Source organism: Rattus norvegicus, chromosome 5, assembly GCF_021556685.1.
Source record: "Rattus norvegicus strain SHRSP/BbbUtx chromosome 5, alternate assembly SHRSP_T2T, whole genome shotgun sequence".
Taxonomy (NCBI): domain Eukaryota; kingdom Metazoa; phylum Chordata; class Mammalia; order Rodentia; family Muridae; genus Rattus; species Rattus norvegicus.
The window spans coordinates 38,842,501-38,859,000 of NC_141538.1; the positions used below are offsets into that span (position 1 = coordinate 38,842,501).

The 16,500-nt window shown below is 39.4% G+C and overlaps 1 protein-coding gene across 1 annotated transcript in view; it reads right to left on the minus strand.

The window, feature by feature from the left end:
• Nucleotides 1-16,500, minus strand: part of Nkain3 (Sodium/potassium transporting ATPase interacting 3) — a 679,349-nt gene that overhangs the window by 22,148 nt on the left and 640,701 nt on the right. Inside the window, 1 exon segment of the mRNA NM_001109540.2 lies at nucleotides 13,843-13,903. Within this exon segment, the coding sequence (NP_001103010.1) occupies nucleotides 13,843-13,903 (61 nt within the window).

Here is a 16,500-nt window from a genome sequence, read left to right on the forward strand (position 1 = left end):
AAGGGAGAGGCAAAGATTAAAACAGAGACTGAAGGAACACCCATTCAGAGCCTGCCCCACAGGTGGCCCATACATATACAGCCACCCAATTAGACAAGATGGATGAAGCAAAGAAGTGCAGACCGACAGGAGCCGGATGTAGATCGCTCCTGAGAGACACAGCCAGAATACAGCAAATACAGAGGCGAATGCCAGCAGCAAACCACTGAACTGAGAATAGGTCCCCCGTTGAAGGAATCAGAGAAAGAACTGGAAGAGCTTGAAGGTGCTCGAGACCCCAAAAGTACAACAATGTCAAGCAACCAGAGCTTCCAGGGACTAAGCCACTACCTAAAGACTATACATGGACTGACCCTGGACTCTGTCCCCATACGTAGCAATGAATATCCTAGTAAGAGCACCAGTGGAAGGGGAAGCCCTGGGTCCTGCTAAGACTGAACCCCCAGTGAACTAGACTATGCGGGGAGGGTGGCAATGGGGGGAGGTTTGGGAGGGGAACACCCACAAGGAAGGGGAGGGGGGAGGGTGATGTCTGTCCGGAAACCGGGAAAGGGAATAACACTTGAAATGTATATAAGAAATACTCAAGATAATAAAAAAAAAATAAAAAAAAAAGAATATATGTGATCTCCTATGACTCAAACTGAATAGTCACACATGTCCATTAAATGCCAGTCAGTCAGCCTGACTAGGCTTAAGGGTAGAGAACAGAAACTGTAGCTCTTGATGGTACTGACAGACAAGAAATCTTGTATCTGGATTTATAGGCAAGTAACCTCAACATGTCCTAGTGCTGAGGCATGGTATTTCTAGAAAGTATTCACTTTGTCTTTTGTATGTTGGTGTTAAGTATATTTACCAATAGTTAATCAGAATAAAAACAATTCATTTCAGACTGCACCATACTACTTGTTGTCTTGTCAAAGAATTGCTGCAACACTGTGCTTAGCTCAGAGAAAAGACTCCAAATATTTATTCTGACCTTAACTTCTGGTTCCTTTTCTTTATTATTCCTCAGTTATATTGTAGCTTGTTTACTCTATAAGATGGCTATATATTGATGTTGCAGAATACTTAATAATTGACTGGATAATCAATGACAAGAAATATTATCTGGTTGGCATTCTGGAAGTTTCTGCTTTTATATTGCCTCATAACTCCTGTGTAAGAAGAGAGGCCATAAGACCATGAGGAAGGGAAGATGTTAGAAGTGGCAGAAACCCGAAGAGGTGGGCTTCTTCTCTAGCCATCTTCCTTCTTGACCAAGACCTTTAACCCTTTTAAGACCCAGTCTCAAAGCTCTGTCTCCCAAAACTGTCACACTGGTTATCAGTGTACTTACTTCTCTTAATAATACATTTTTCTCCAACTATCGAACTCCAATATTTCAGATTTTGGTTTAGTTTATAATTATGTGAGAATTTGTAAAAATTCCAACAATACATTCTTGTTCCCATGGAGAGTGTTGTGTCCTGATAGATCCTACATTGGACTTGAAATCTGATTTTTCACACTTGGAAAGGTTAACTGATTCACAGGGTAGAAAATCATCAGTCAGTCATAGTTTGATGCCAAGAGGTTTTATCATCAGGAATGGCTTTATTTTAGAAACATACACTTCCCTTTGTCAACTCTGCTTAGGGGAAAAAAAAACTCATTGCAAGAAGAATTTGTGATTTCAAGTCACCTATAGGATCTGTGTAGGTTCCCTGAATGGTACTCCTGGGGAGGGGGCAGGAGTATAGAACCTGCCAGAATGCCCATGGGATGGCATCATTCATCTTTTCTTTAAGTTTTTATTGGCACTGACATTTGTCCCCGCTCTTTATTTTTTCCAGTAGCATAGACTTTGAAGGGGTGAAATTTCTCTTCTCTTCATATTTTAAGTCGCTCCATGGATGCATTACAGATTAATATGTCCTCTTTGCGTGATACACACACAGTGATTTTATTCTTAATATTGTGTGGTTCTTTAAGTTGTTGGGGTATGTATTTTTGCTGAAGGATTACCTAGACTTTGAAGGATTTATTATGTTGTCTTTGATTTGTCCGTCTGGAACACTGCTCAGTGTCCTTGATGTGGCGAGTATATATATATATTCTCTTCCTTTATACTTGGCTTTGTTTTGCAAGAGCTCTCTTATCCTTATGAAGATGCCAAGAACACAGGCGCTCAAGACACCCTTACCTCAACCCAACATATGCACTGAACGTTTATTTTCTAGCATTTAGAAAAGAACAGCAGTGGCCTTTTTCTTTTCTTTCTTTTTAAAATTTTCTTCCTGACAATGGTTATGTAGCCCAGCCTCACCTATGTAGGAGAGGATGTCATTGAGGAGGTGACCTTCTTCCTCTAGCTCACAACAGTTGGGACCACAAGCAAACATCATCCCATTTGTTTACTGTTTTTCTTCTCTTCTGTGACATTCATTTTAATAGCAATTTTATTCTTTATGAACTTTCTCGGCTCTGAAAGTCTAGGTGCACTCAGTTTCACAATGGTAGAAATGCCCTTAGTCCTCCAGATAGTTTCATCAGCTGCTTAATACTGGATGGAAGGGCGAAAAGGGCTTCTGACTACAGTGTCTTCACTAAAGTCCCTCTCTGAGCTTTTGTAACATCTTAGTCACTATCTGCTCATACTCACTGGTGACCAAAGGTTTTGATCAGCATTTTTTACTTCATCTTAAGTAACATTTTATTTTAGACAAAGCACAATTTAAAAAGTCCTCGTTCTCTGTGTTTTTGTGCTACCTTGTGTTTTTATTGGCTGTGCTTTTGGCTTTCGTCCCTTTGTGATTTCAGATTCCTGGAGCAAAGTGTTTCTTGTAATCTTTGCTGACAGTTTCTTTCTACTTTAGAATTTCCTAACAGTGTGTAATACTTAAATAATGGGATAATAAATTCTAGAACCTCTTTGAGGTCGATGAAGCAGAAGAGAATGGCTGAAAGAAAAAAAATAATGTTCCGAGAGGTACGAGGCTAAAAACAGTCCCAGAATTTGTCTCAACAACTCTTACATGAATTCTTGACCCATGTAAGGTATTTTCTCACAGTTATTCAGTTTTATTCAATCCATTTTTATCACTTTTGCTTATGACTAGCCGATGTTTTACTTTGTTCTATAAATCAAGTGACAAATACTTGTTGGCTTTGAAGTCTCTCTATAATTCCTTTTGACTGTCTGCTTCTACAATTTTAGGCATTTCTCCTTGGAAACAATATTTTCTCCTCCTCTCCCTTTTCCTCCATCTTCCCCTTCTGTTCCTCTTCCTTCTTTTTGTTTTATAACCACATCATTACTTTTCGTTCTCTATTTCCAAGGACAATATCCATTTAAAGTGTTATTTCCTTACTGAAATTTTTCTCTCATAAATCTTTTTCTCTGTAAATTGATCAGAACCCATCATTTCTAAGATTAAATCTATTCACCACTCCATACCATCCAGTAGAATACCCCAAGTGACATGCCTTGAAAGGGTGTCAGCAGGGCTGACAGAGGTTGATTCCTTTACTGTCTGAAGTGTCTCTGTGTGAGTGGATATATGAGTGTTTATGTATATGTTACATGTGTGTATATGTGTGCATAAGTGTGTACATGAATACATACTTATGTGTGTATATGTGTTTGTATGAACACTCATGTGTATATGTGCTTATTTATATGTGTGTAGACATGTTTGTGAATGCACTAGTATGTATGTGTTGATTTTGTGAGCAGTGACACGTGGAACAGATAGCAACTAGCCCTTTGGGACACTTGTTTCTTACTAAGGGGAGGGTAGTTTATGTGCTGTGTACCTGTACATGTTGACATTATGACTCTGAGTGCCAAACATTTTTGACACTGCTGGTGCAAAAAAGACTCCAGCCATACCACAGCCTCTGTCTTTGGGTCTACTTGATTTGCATGCCATAACATCATATTCTCTTCACAGTTCACAGTGATAGGCCTGGCTTACCTATTAGAATGTACAATCTTTTGAGAAATGGCAGGGTTCTTCTGTTCATCTCTGTATCTCGTAGCTTACTACACAGAAGTCCCTCAATGACTGTTTCTTGAAAGAACAGATTAATAATAAATCCACAAGGGATTGCTATCTGAGATAGTTTAGATACTGAAAACCAAAAACTATGTTGAGTCAGAACAATAAGTACTTCCCCACCTGGGCAGATTGATGAGCTTATAACAAGGGAAAATATGATTGAAATTCAGCTTAACTAATCACTAAAATGTCTACAACAGTTGGCATCCTCCCTGGGAAATGGACGCAGTGTAGAGTACCACCAGGTGGTATGGTTCATAGAAGCAAACAGAATGCCAAGTGCTGGCAAGCTAGGCCAGAAGAGAGTGAAGTGCTTTAAACTGATGGCAAGCCTAAATGCACCCCAAAGAAGCTTTGTGTAGAGCAAACATGTTTATCTACTCAAATTTAACTGTCTTAGTGCTCTGGGCTGCTTTGTTATCATAGTTGTAGCCTGTGGAATAAAAATCCCTCATGTTTTAACAAATATGTATGTACATCTGCATAAACACATAGCCTCACATGCACACACAGTACAGAATACATATAAATTATTTAAATCTATTCATAGGAAGATATTTATTTGAAATTAATGTCCTACTTCGCACCAGAAAGCTCCTGATCATGAAGAAATACCAGTGTGCCTTAGACAGATATTGTATATGCCTAATAAGGAAGAGAGAGAGAGAGAGAGAGAGAGAGAGAGAGAGACAGACAGACAGACAGACAGACAGACAGACAGACAGGAGAGAAAATAAAGCAAATATACTTTATAGTATTAATAACCTCCTATTGACTATTAACTAGAATTTATACTAGGCTTGTGTGTAAAATATTTGCAATTCTTAATATAATCTTGCAGATTGTTTTAGATGAGACAGATTCTCCTGGAAGGCCAATTCAAGTTTTATATTGGTTTGTTTTTCATTTGCAATTTTAGGTTGAAAGACTTATTAAAATTTCATTAAATGCGTGGGGCATTTTTTAAAAACTTGAAATTTAATTTTTGTATACGTTTACTTTATTAGATTTATCTGCTGGGGCACCTTTAAAAATAACAAACATGCAGTTTCATTAGAAAGAATCTGCGAAAAATTCCACAGCAGCCATAACTCTAATGAATTCAGAACAGGTTAAAGGCTAGGAGACTTCTAAGTTGCAAATAAAACAGATTATGTAAATGAATCCAGACTCTGGATTTAAATAGATCAAACAGAATTGAAATCAAATGGAAGCTTTGATCATTTTCCATTGTCCTCCTGCTCAGCACATGAGCAAGAGATAAAATGAGGAGATGATCTACCCTTTTGTTTTTTTTCTGATATATATATATATATATTTTATTAACTTGAGTATTTCTTATATACATTTCAAGTGTTATTCCCTTTCCCGGTTTCCGGGTAAACATCCCCCTCCCCCCTCCCCTTCCTTATGGGTGTTCCCCTCCCAACCCTCCCCCCATTGCCGCCCTCCCCCCATAGACTAGTTCACTGGGGGTTCAGTCTTAGCAGGACCCAGGGCTTCCCCTTCCACTGGTGCTCTTACTAGGATATTCATTGCTACCTATGGGGTCAGAGTCCAGGGTCAGTCCATGTATAGTCTTTAGGTAGTGGCTTAGTCCCTGGAAGCTCTGGTTGCTTGGCATTGTTGTACTTTTGGGGTCTCGAGCCCCTTCAAGCTCTTCCAGTTCTTTCTCTGATTCCTTCAACGGGGGACCTATTCTCAGTTCAGTGGTTTGCTGCTGGCATTCGCCTCTGTATTTGCTGTATTCTGGCTGTGTCTCTCAGGAGCGATCTACATCCGGCTCCTGTCGGTCTGCACTTCTTTGCTTCATCCATCTTGTCTAATTGGGTGGCTGTATATGTATGGGCCACATGTGGGGCAGGCTCTGAATGGGTGTTCCTTCAGTCTCTGTTTTAATCTTTTGTGATGTCACCCCTTTGACCTTCTGGAGGAGTTTGTTGTAGAGCATTTCTGAAGCCACACTTGCTTTGGCTCAAGGAACCTTCCTTCAGAAAGTGATTTCTTGCATTTTTCCTCTTTCTTCTGCTAGGAAAGTCTTTTGTCTGGCTTTGCCAGGCAGTTTTATTCCTGTCTTACAGGTCTTAATTCAAAGCTATCGTCCCCAAACAGCTCTCTAAGTCATAAAAGAGAGATGCAGGGCTTTTGCTCAGAGATTCCCCTATTGCAGATACTCCTGAATGCTTCTTAGCACCTCAGCCTCAGGGGCATTTAACGTCCTAGTTTCAAATTCCATCAACAGTCTTCTTGCAAAACCCAGGGGAACTGAGCACTGTGTAATCTGTACCACTGTGTAATATGTGGCACCTAGATTTTAGATATACTTTCCAAAGCTTCATGTCTGTTCATGTCCCACAACTGAAGGAAGAGACATTGGAGAGAAGCAGGTGTTGGTTACTTAGGAGCCACGTTTGAAATCCACTTTGTAGCAGCCAATCTGCCATCTATGTGGAGGCTACAGCAGGCATTGTAACTTCACTGGAAAACAGATGGTTTTAGTGGCTAGCTTGGAAGCCTCTGATACAGCTTGTAGAGCCATTAAATATCTAACGATTGAAGGAATCAGTACAAGTTTGCAGCTGACTGAACTGTGGAAAGAAAGATGTCCTTGAGAAAGACCATTAACTCTAATGTAGACTTTCTGTTCTTGTGGCCAGCAAATGAATAAAGAAGGTGAGAAGAAGGGAGGGATGAGGGAAAGGTATGTGCGTGCGTGTGTGTGTGTGTGTGTGTGTGTGTGTGTATGTGTGTGTGTGTGTTTACATTTCTATGTGGAAAATATGGATGAAACAGAGAAGCTAGACAGCTGTGCTACACATTACAATTCACCCATTTTGTGCTACACACAGACTTCTATGTTGCTGTCTAAGTCTTATGAACACTCTCCATTACCTCATTTCATTTCCAGGTTCAAATACTGTTCCCAGAAGTAGCACTACATTATTATTTTTTGTAGTTTACTAGAAAGACATGTTTATGTAACACTACACATATGCCTTTACCGCTAGTTACTTACATGGCATTTCTTTGAAGGCATTATAAAATCAGATCTTTGTAAAATCTTAAATATTTAACTTGACACAACAGATTTTTAAAACTATGATGTGCCATTTTATTATCTAAAAGACCCAAACATCTCTTTTACTACCTTGTATTTAAAATATTTTATTTTATTGCCCTATTTTAACACACAGGAGTATGAGTATCATCATGAGTATGAGCCGTCATGCTATGTCTGAAGAGAGGAGAAGCTGGTGAGCTTTATAAGGTCAAAGGTAAGTCATCATTTTCAAATGTACCCAGTACTAGAGTTTCAAGTTCTCTACACAGCATTCCTGTAATAAATTTGGAACACTGGCATGAAGATTTAAAAGCAGTATTTAAATTTTAAAATAAGCACTGTTGAAAAAAGAAAGGATTTATTTTGACAAAACTCAGGAAATAGGATTACCTAGAACTCCAGAAAGGCAAAATTTCAAGGAGCTAACAACGACCAATACCATCAGTGCTAAGGAATTTTGATGGGAGCTAAGAAAATCTGATAATCAGAGGCCAATTGGCCTTTGGGATAGAGTTTTCAGGAGTCAGGACAGGAAACCTGATGACAGTTGACTGGTCCTGAATGAGAAGTTGAAAAATGGGAGTTGTCAGTCTGTGAGACGCAATGAAGAAGCATGGACGACAGGAAGGGCATAGACTGCATGGTGGGTAGGGAGGCTGCAGGCATCCTTTTATTCATTTAAAAAATGTGTGTGCCTACTTAACTGACGAAGGAGGAAAGGAGGAAACAAGTGGATGAAGGAGGGAGGAAAGAACAGTTAAGGGAGCAACAGATCTTTATGTGTTGGAGGCATAGAGATAAAAGCCACAAACCCTGCAATATAGGATGAGTCTTCCTTTTCTATGTGAAGGAAGGCATAGCTATGAATAGACCCATCAGTCTCTTGGACTGGAGAGAAGGCTCAGGGGTATGAAGGACGGAAGCCCATGGATGTAAAGTCCCTTTGTGACATTATTTCAATGGTAGTTTTTGTTAGGTGTCACAGATGCAGAGGTGTGTGTGCAGGCATGTATACTGTGCACACATGTGTGAAAGCCAGAGGAAGATGTGTGTCACGGTGGTCTGTCTTATTCTCTTGAGACAGGGGTTCTCATTGAATGTGGAACCAGACTGGAGCCAGAAGGTTCAGTGATCCTACTGTTTACATGCGTCCCCCTACCCACTGCTGGAGTTACAGGTACACATGTAAGCCTTCCCGGCTTTACCTGACAGTTTGCGTGGGTAGTGGGATCTGAACTTAGATCTTCACGCTTGCTTGGCAAGCAATTTAACCCTCGGCAAGAGTCTTGATAAAGGCACTTGAAAGAAGAGAAAGAACCATGCCTCACGTTGTTATAGCCTTGAGTTTCAATCATCCTTACGCAGAAGTTGGGAATGCTAAGATCTCTGAAACGTAGAGTTTTCTGAGGTACAGATAACTCAAATATTAGTTTATATAATATCTGGAGAAGATTCTGCCTAGAAACAGGCGAAAGGATGGTGTGGCAGGTGTCTGGCTTTCAAGGAACATTCTGAAGCTTCATTATGGCAGGTGCTACTGTCAGCAACACTACTGAGCTAAAGGACAAAACAGAGAAGGACTCAGTATACTAATGTTGAGGGCACAGAGGTTCTTGAACTCACAGAGAAGCACTAAGGGAACCAAGAATGTTAATCACATAGGGGTATCTTCTCAGAGGATGAGATAAAAATCAGATACCTGCATCCCACCCAGAAAACTGAGAGTGGATTTGGTTAACAACCTGGTGATCTTTTTGCAATCTGTGGAGGTAAATGTCTCATACCTTTTGCTATAAAAGCATATCTCACTCAGGTTATCAGAATAATTGTTCCAGACACTTTCCTCCCTTAGGGGAGATAGCACATGTACTTTATGGCCTGTTGACCTCTACGCTATCAGTCAGAGATCACTTGGTCACTTGAACTTTGTAAAGGAGTTTCTATGTAGTCACACCTTAGGCTTTATTGTACACCTGAAATTGGACTGATTGTACTGATTGTTGCCTGGAAACATTTCCCAAACTATAATGTGTTTTAAATATGCTGACAATGAACTGCCTGGCTTTAGCCTCCCAGAAGACTGATCGATCCAGGCTGACAAAGTTACTCTGCACGGGGTTTTCCTTCTCATCCTTTCAAGGCTCACTTCCCTGCCTTGATAACTATAGGACTCACCTCATATCTACAGTGAGGCTGGAAAAGCTGGGTTAGTGGGTCACTCATCAAAGGTGAGATGGGGGTTGGGCTTAGGGTTATTGAATTCAGATACAAAATAGAAATACAGAAAACGAGGAGAATGTTGTCACTCATTTCTGTTAAGTTCTACCATTTATAGCTTTATAGTGAATTTCTCTGTGTCATGAATTCCAGGTGCCACAGGATATGGACAGTGTGTTGTGTGTTCATGATCACATCTGAACTGCAAGTTCCCTGTCTTCCATTTCTCTTTCTTTGTCAACCTAAGAATGGCTGCGTAGCTCAACACTGCTGATGAGCATGAGCTCCAGGGAAGCAGCTTTCAAGGGTTGTCACCTCTGTTGTGGTGAGCTTTTCAGTTATGCAGCTGCCTTTGAGTCACCCGTGTTCCTGTAAGCAACTCCTCACCTGTACACCTCAAAGAACTCCAATACACTCACTGTTTCATTAAGCTAGACTCGGATAGAGTCACATCCTTTTTCTGCCATCACTACTGCGTCTGGAGCTAATAGATACTTGCTCACATTTTCCCAGAAAAAGTCACAAAATTGTATGTTGTATAGATATAGTTCCAACTGTGTTAGGAAATGAGGTTTCCATCGGAAGTACCATGACCTTAGAAAAATCACAGTTGTATTAAATGTCTTCAACGTAAACACATAGTGTGCCCAGAAAGCATTCAACAATATATCACAGGGCCATTATGATAGTTTGGAAGAGGTAGAAGAAGTTGGCCAAGTTGGGGAAGAGGCAATTAAGCTCCACTGGAGAGAAACCTGCTAGTGGAGAGACCTCTGTCTTTCCTTCTTCAAGAAGTGGGCAGGCAAAGGAATCATGAGTTTAGGTTGGAGATGCATGAAGAAAGAAGAGTGTGAGCTATAGACAGTTTCTTCTCAGGCTGAGCTGCAGAGGTCTGACTGCTCTGGAGAGTAGCTGAGGTGCCACTTCATGGTGATTTTAGCCTTTACTTTGGAAATTGATTCAATGAAATTGTTTCCTTAGCCCCTTTGGGTCTAGTCTGTGTTTGGGTGCCTATGATAGTAATTATCTATCTATCTATCTATCTATCTATCTATCTATCTATCTATCTATCTATCTATCTATCTATCATCTATCTATTTATCTATCATCTATCTATTTATCTATCATCTATGTATCATCTATCTATCTATCTATCTATCTATCTATCTATCTATCTATCTATCAGGTGTGTGTGTGTTTGTGTGTGTGTGTGTGTGTGTGTGTTTGTGTGTGTGTGTCTTATGAATGGCATAGCCAAGACCTGGTTTCCTCTCTCTGCCTTTGCACTGCAGGTCAGTCCTTTCTTAAGCTGCCAGACATTCCTTAGGTGGGGTGATCGAGCTTGCTATCCTCCAATCCCTGATTTATGGCAGTTGCCCAAATCAATATGCCAGGCACAATTTGAAAGCCAAGATGAGAAGCAAGACTGGAATAGATGCCCCAGAAACTCATGACAGTACTTACATACACTAATGGCTACTTTTCGACATAGTTTGCCTTACTCTACATGTTTGGTAGGTCTGACAATATAGTAACAAATTAGCAATTCACTTTGGCAGAGGACTCATGGAGGAGACTTCAACTGGGTTTTAGGATGACGGGTCTCAACCACAGATCCCACCTATTGCTCTGCCAGCTTTTATCTCTTTGTTTTTGACCTTTGCTTATAATCTTTATAAGAAACAAGAAATAAGAGGCAGAGAGATAACTGGGAAGATGAGTGTTTGGAAATGAATGTTTCTCTAAACATTTGTTACCCTTTTGTAATGTCCATCTGAAATATCAGCTTCACAGACTATGTGAGCAGTGCAGAGAAAGGATGTGGAGGTATTACTAATTTTTCCTTACTGGCTTGTTTCAGTCTGAGAACAAGGCTTTATTCTATTTTGAATAATGTGAAGATGTCTTTACTTCGAATAGGAATCAAGACAAATGACAGAATATTGGCCAAGATGCCATGGAATTAGGTTAGTTTGGAAGTTACCTTTCAGAACGAGCTTTCTAAATGTATTACTAATGGTAGTTTTTCTTATTTTGTGCTTATATGTTGAAAAACAATTTAAAGAAAGTATGGTTCCCTTTTGCTGTGGACTGGCAACATCATAACCAAAGAGCATTACACCACTGTGCCTAGAATTCTACCAAGTGTTGGCAGCAGTTGTGATATCTATTAGGTCGTAAACTTGACCCTAGACATTGCTTTCACTCACATCTGCTGCTGAAGACTCTGGGACCATTTCGTTACACCTGTTCCTTTGATTCTTCTTGTACTAAAAACAGAAAAGCTGTCATGAAGACGTCCAGGCTCTAAGGCTTGCAATTTCTTTTTCAGTGTCATCCTTCTTCCGGCAGCTGATTATGTTATATTGGGCACAAAGACTTTGTTTTGAGCATCCTAGGCTTTTTTTTTGACTCCAAATATTATTAAAATTTATAGCAGTAAAACAACATCCAGATGTTGCTGAGTAACTTTATGTAAAACCCTAATAAAAACACTAGAATGAAACCATTAATAGACTAGGCTACGAACAGCTGTTTCAGTCTGAGTTTGATGGCATCAGGTTAGCTGACTCAGAGATTTCTATAGAGAAGATTCACTTGATTAATAATAGTGAAGTCCATAAAACAACATAGTCCCTCTCCTCTGCCACTGTTACTCTGAAGCAGTCATTCTCAACGTTCCTAACGTTCCTGACTCTACTGTGAATCCTCAGGTTTTGGTGACTCCCAAACATAAAACTATCTCATGGCTACTCCATAACTGTAATTTTGCTACTGTTATAAATTTTAATAAAATATTTGATTCACAACCCCTGCGAAAGAGTCATTCACCACCAAAGGGGTTGGAACCCACAGGTTGAGAAGCACTGCTCTCAAGGAAATTTGATAAAGTTTCAAAAAAAAAGATCTCTATTCAGTGTAGGTGAGACTTTTACTTTGCATGCCATAGTGTGCTTCCAATTTCACTGAAAAATCATAAGCCTCGAAGAAATTATTTTCTATAGTTATTGTGTTAGACAAAAGACTAATGGTTAGAGAAACTTTTCTCCTCAGAGAGGTGGAGTGGACTATCTGAACTTTGAACAGTTTGATGAAGTGAAAGAGAAAAAAGCCCCTTTTTTGTGGGTATTGTGAGAGGAAGTACTCAAAACTCAGGACAGCAATTGAAGGATTTATTTAGCCCAAATCTCAGCTTCTTTACAATCTCAGTCCAGTTCGTATTCACAATCAATTGTTCCTGGCCATGTGGATAGTGGATTTTCTTTCTTCCCTTCCTTCCTTCCTTCCTTCCTTCCTCCCTCCCTTCCTTCCTTCCTTCCTTCCTTCCTTCCTTCCTTCCTTCCTTTTTTGTGGTATGGACTTGAATCACAATGCTGATCTTCTGTGCGTAGCCTTGTCAGTTTACAAAACGAATGAGTTTTTGAAGCTGTCCTCCTGGAAGCTCCCCTCCAAGTAAGACAGGCTGTTACATGAACTTTAACGTTTGAAATTGCCAGGAATTCTTTCCCATTTAATATTAAAAGGAAAATATCCCCAGTAAACACTAAACATGCTGCCAGAGTTGACCTGTTTTCACCAACTGAGACCATTGGTTTCAAGGTCTAGAACTGTCTATCACTTGTTGTGTTGCTGATGAGAGCACACTGTCATGAATTTCAGTTCAGGCACCACTCTTACTTGTGTTTGGTGGGGACCATTCCTTTTGGAACTGTATTCTAGAAGGCCATTAAAAAGGTTGGCAATATAACTCCCCCTCCCATTTTCTTAAAAGCTCTATTTTAAGCAATTTGACTAACAGTGGAAATGGGTAAATGTGATTCTGTAAAGTAATTCAACTATAAAACCTGGTTAATATTTGCTATTGTCTTACATGAACACACCAGAGTTGTATGCCTAGTGCCTTATAAGTTTTCAGGAGCTCAATAAGTTACATTTGTTGACCTATGCAGCTATGCCTCAACAGAACCTCAAGGCATGATATGCCTTTTATTTGATGCTAAACCACAACTTAGTTTCTGAGCATCCCATGAGTCACTTTTAGTATCTCTTCAACTTTTTCAAAGGAGTTCCACGTGAAAGACAGTAATTTTGTTGCTTAGTTCATACACATATGGATCTAACACATACAACACATTGTATTGCTATTATTGCTGTTAGCTAAATTTCAGAGTTTTACCACCAACGTACTCCCAACTGGTGTTGAATAGAATAACCCTTAACTATCTATCTGCTCAGCATGTTGCTTACCCTCATGCTGGGACCTCTGACATGATTTGACAGCAGTCTGCAGGCATCTGAGTTTTCTCCCATTTCTGAGAACTCAAGTGACGGCTGGTCAGCGTATAGTGCCACCTAGCTTATGTGAGGTTGAATTTGTTTTCTCTATTATAACGTTACTCTGCCAAATCCAGTCATTTTTGATTTGAAATATTATGAAAGATTTCCTAGCCTTGTAATGGCTTTTAGGGGTCAATGTCTTACCCAGAAGGGACCCCAGGGAATGATTACGGTACTTACAGGTGTCTTCTTCTTCCATGGAAATGCTGATCACATAACAGGCATACACAAAACCAACCAGCTGGAAAAGAAGCAGATGTTTTTAGAGTTTGTACCAGTAGATCAATAACTTCTATGAATTTGTAATAGAATAAACCTTTATGACTAAACAGTAGCTGTTATTTAAAACTTATTCATTTTTCAGTAGCTTAAATAGCTTTCTAAAAATTACAGATAAACAAGAAATAGGAACAGTTTTAAGATATCTCTCTTAAATTTTGATTAGGATATACAAACCATTACAAATTATTCATACGATATATTTTAGTTTTTTCCTATTCATAGAGCAATGTGTACTATATTCATTATTCTTACAACCATTTTAATGTTTAACATGTAGTAAAGAACCCAAAATATGTTGCACATAAATTAAACAGCAATCATCTACTGAATAATTTAAAATGCTGTGACAATGTAAATTCTATTCACTGCTAAACTGTTTTGTTAATTACATCATAAGAAAATACATTAACTTGCTGGTGGTTAGTTAGTGGTGAAATGCAGTAGGAGAGAATATGTGTACTTTGATGAGTGTCTCAAAGAGCAAACATATCATAGAGCAGCCTTTGACACTTGTGTTTTTTTTCCTGGACTTCCCTGAAAGATGATTTCATCCAGGGGACACAACAGTTCTTGGAGGTTAATATTGTTACTTAATTTCAGTTAAACTAAAATTACCAGACTTCTTCAATAGAGTTAAAAACAGCTGCTTCTCTAGCTGTTTTAGTCAGCCATTTTGCCCTTCTCTGTGTGGTCAAAACTTGTTTCCTCCTTCTATTCTCATTGTAAAACAACACTGAAAAGGAACTGTTCTAACAGCCCTAAAGTCGAAGGCGAGGCTTCCTATTGCAAAGAATACCTGTGGGATATCCATCTTCCCACTGTGATTCCTGACCCTGGCTTATAATCCTACCCCAGATCATGCAGCTATAGGCCAAGACATCTAAGAGGCTTTGTGAGAAGTTAGGGAGGAGGCCTCTCCGTACTTACAGAGGGGCTTCCTAGTGAGGTGGTCAGGAGGAGGATGCTGGGACTCTGGGTACAAAGAGTGAGTATGGGTGTTAGGTGGTCAGTCAGAAAGTGGTAATGCTGAGAGACACATAGACAGTACAGAGAATTTCTGAAGGAAGAGTGGAGGGAAATTCTGAGACACCCACAGAATTGCTTTCTAGATGAAACACCAGCCGGTAGGGACTGTCATATCCAGCCAGTGTCTTCTGTTGGCTTACTTGTGAGCCTGTGGTGTCCAACCCTTACTCCCTCTACTTTTTATCACTTCTCCTTCACCCCCCTGTATGACCAAGGAGGGAAGATGGAGAGGGAAGCAGCTAGTTATGTGGTCCCTTCTTAATGAAGACCTGGGTAATATGATGCAGCTCAAGCTGAGGAGCTGAGGGGTCAGATGAACCTGACTGAGGTAATTTAATATCTACAAGGGAACCCAAAAGTCTGTAAACTCAGGCTGGAATATGAACCAGAATGTGAGATAAAATGGGGTCTTTGCATGTGCCTGAAGTGGCAGTGGAAAAATGAACTTAAATTAAATTAAAATGGGTTCTACCAAATCCAACTTCTGCAGGAAATCAGCTACATACAGAAAAACAGACATGACCTGTGACCACTGTAAGCAGTCTGATCTCCACTAGCTTGAGCTTCCTTCGGGCCCTTTCACATAGTCTCTAAGTCACAGTGACACTCCCACGACACAAGTCAAGACTAAACCATTCATGCATACATAAATATACAACATTTGAATGTACTGTAATGAACACTATTCTATTATTAAATCATTTTTATTATACATAATGTGACAATGATTTTTTTCTGTGCATTTATCTCTATTTCTGTATTTTACTTCCTAAGGTAGAATTACTATAGGAAAGCACCACTAGCACTTCCTTTTGTTATTTTTATAACTATTGACTTGGTATTTAGAAAGTTTGTTCCATTTCCCTATCATAAGACTATTCAAAATTGGCTCTTCCGGTTATTTTAAAATATTTGATGCAGTAAGAATATATAATTATTGATTCAATTAAAGCAATGAAAAATAAGCTGAAGTATCACTTATTGACCACGGCAGTAACTAACAATACTCATGTCACCATGTCAGTGATATTAGAGAATATAGTTCCTAGAAAGTATGCATTCATAAGGTAAAATACCTTCTCTTCTCCTGCAACATCTTTACTTCATCTGGTACATTTTTATTCTTTATTAGTTATAGTTATGTGAATTATATTGAAAGTTTCTTTGTCCATTTAAGAATTTGACATTCTCAGTAATTTCTTTTTTTTTGAGATTTATTATTTATATGTGTGTGTGTATGTGTGTATATGTGGTGTGTGTGTGTGTGTGTATGTGTGTGTATGCGTGTGTGTGTGTGTGTGTGTGTGTGTGTGTGTGTGTGTATGCTTGCATTAGTGTTTGGGTACCATGTATGTGAAGGTGCCTGTATGGGCCAGAAGCGAATACTGAATTCCAGAGGAGGGAACTGGAGGTATAGATGGCTGTGAGTCACCATACTGGGAACTGAACCTGGGTCCTCTGCAAGAGCAATAAGTGCTCTTGACCATCTCTCTAGGCTTCAGTCTGTGTGTGTGTGTGTGTGTGTGTGTG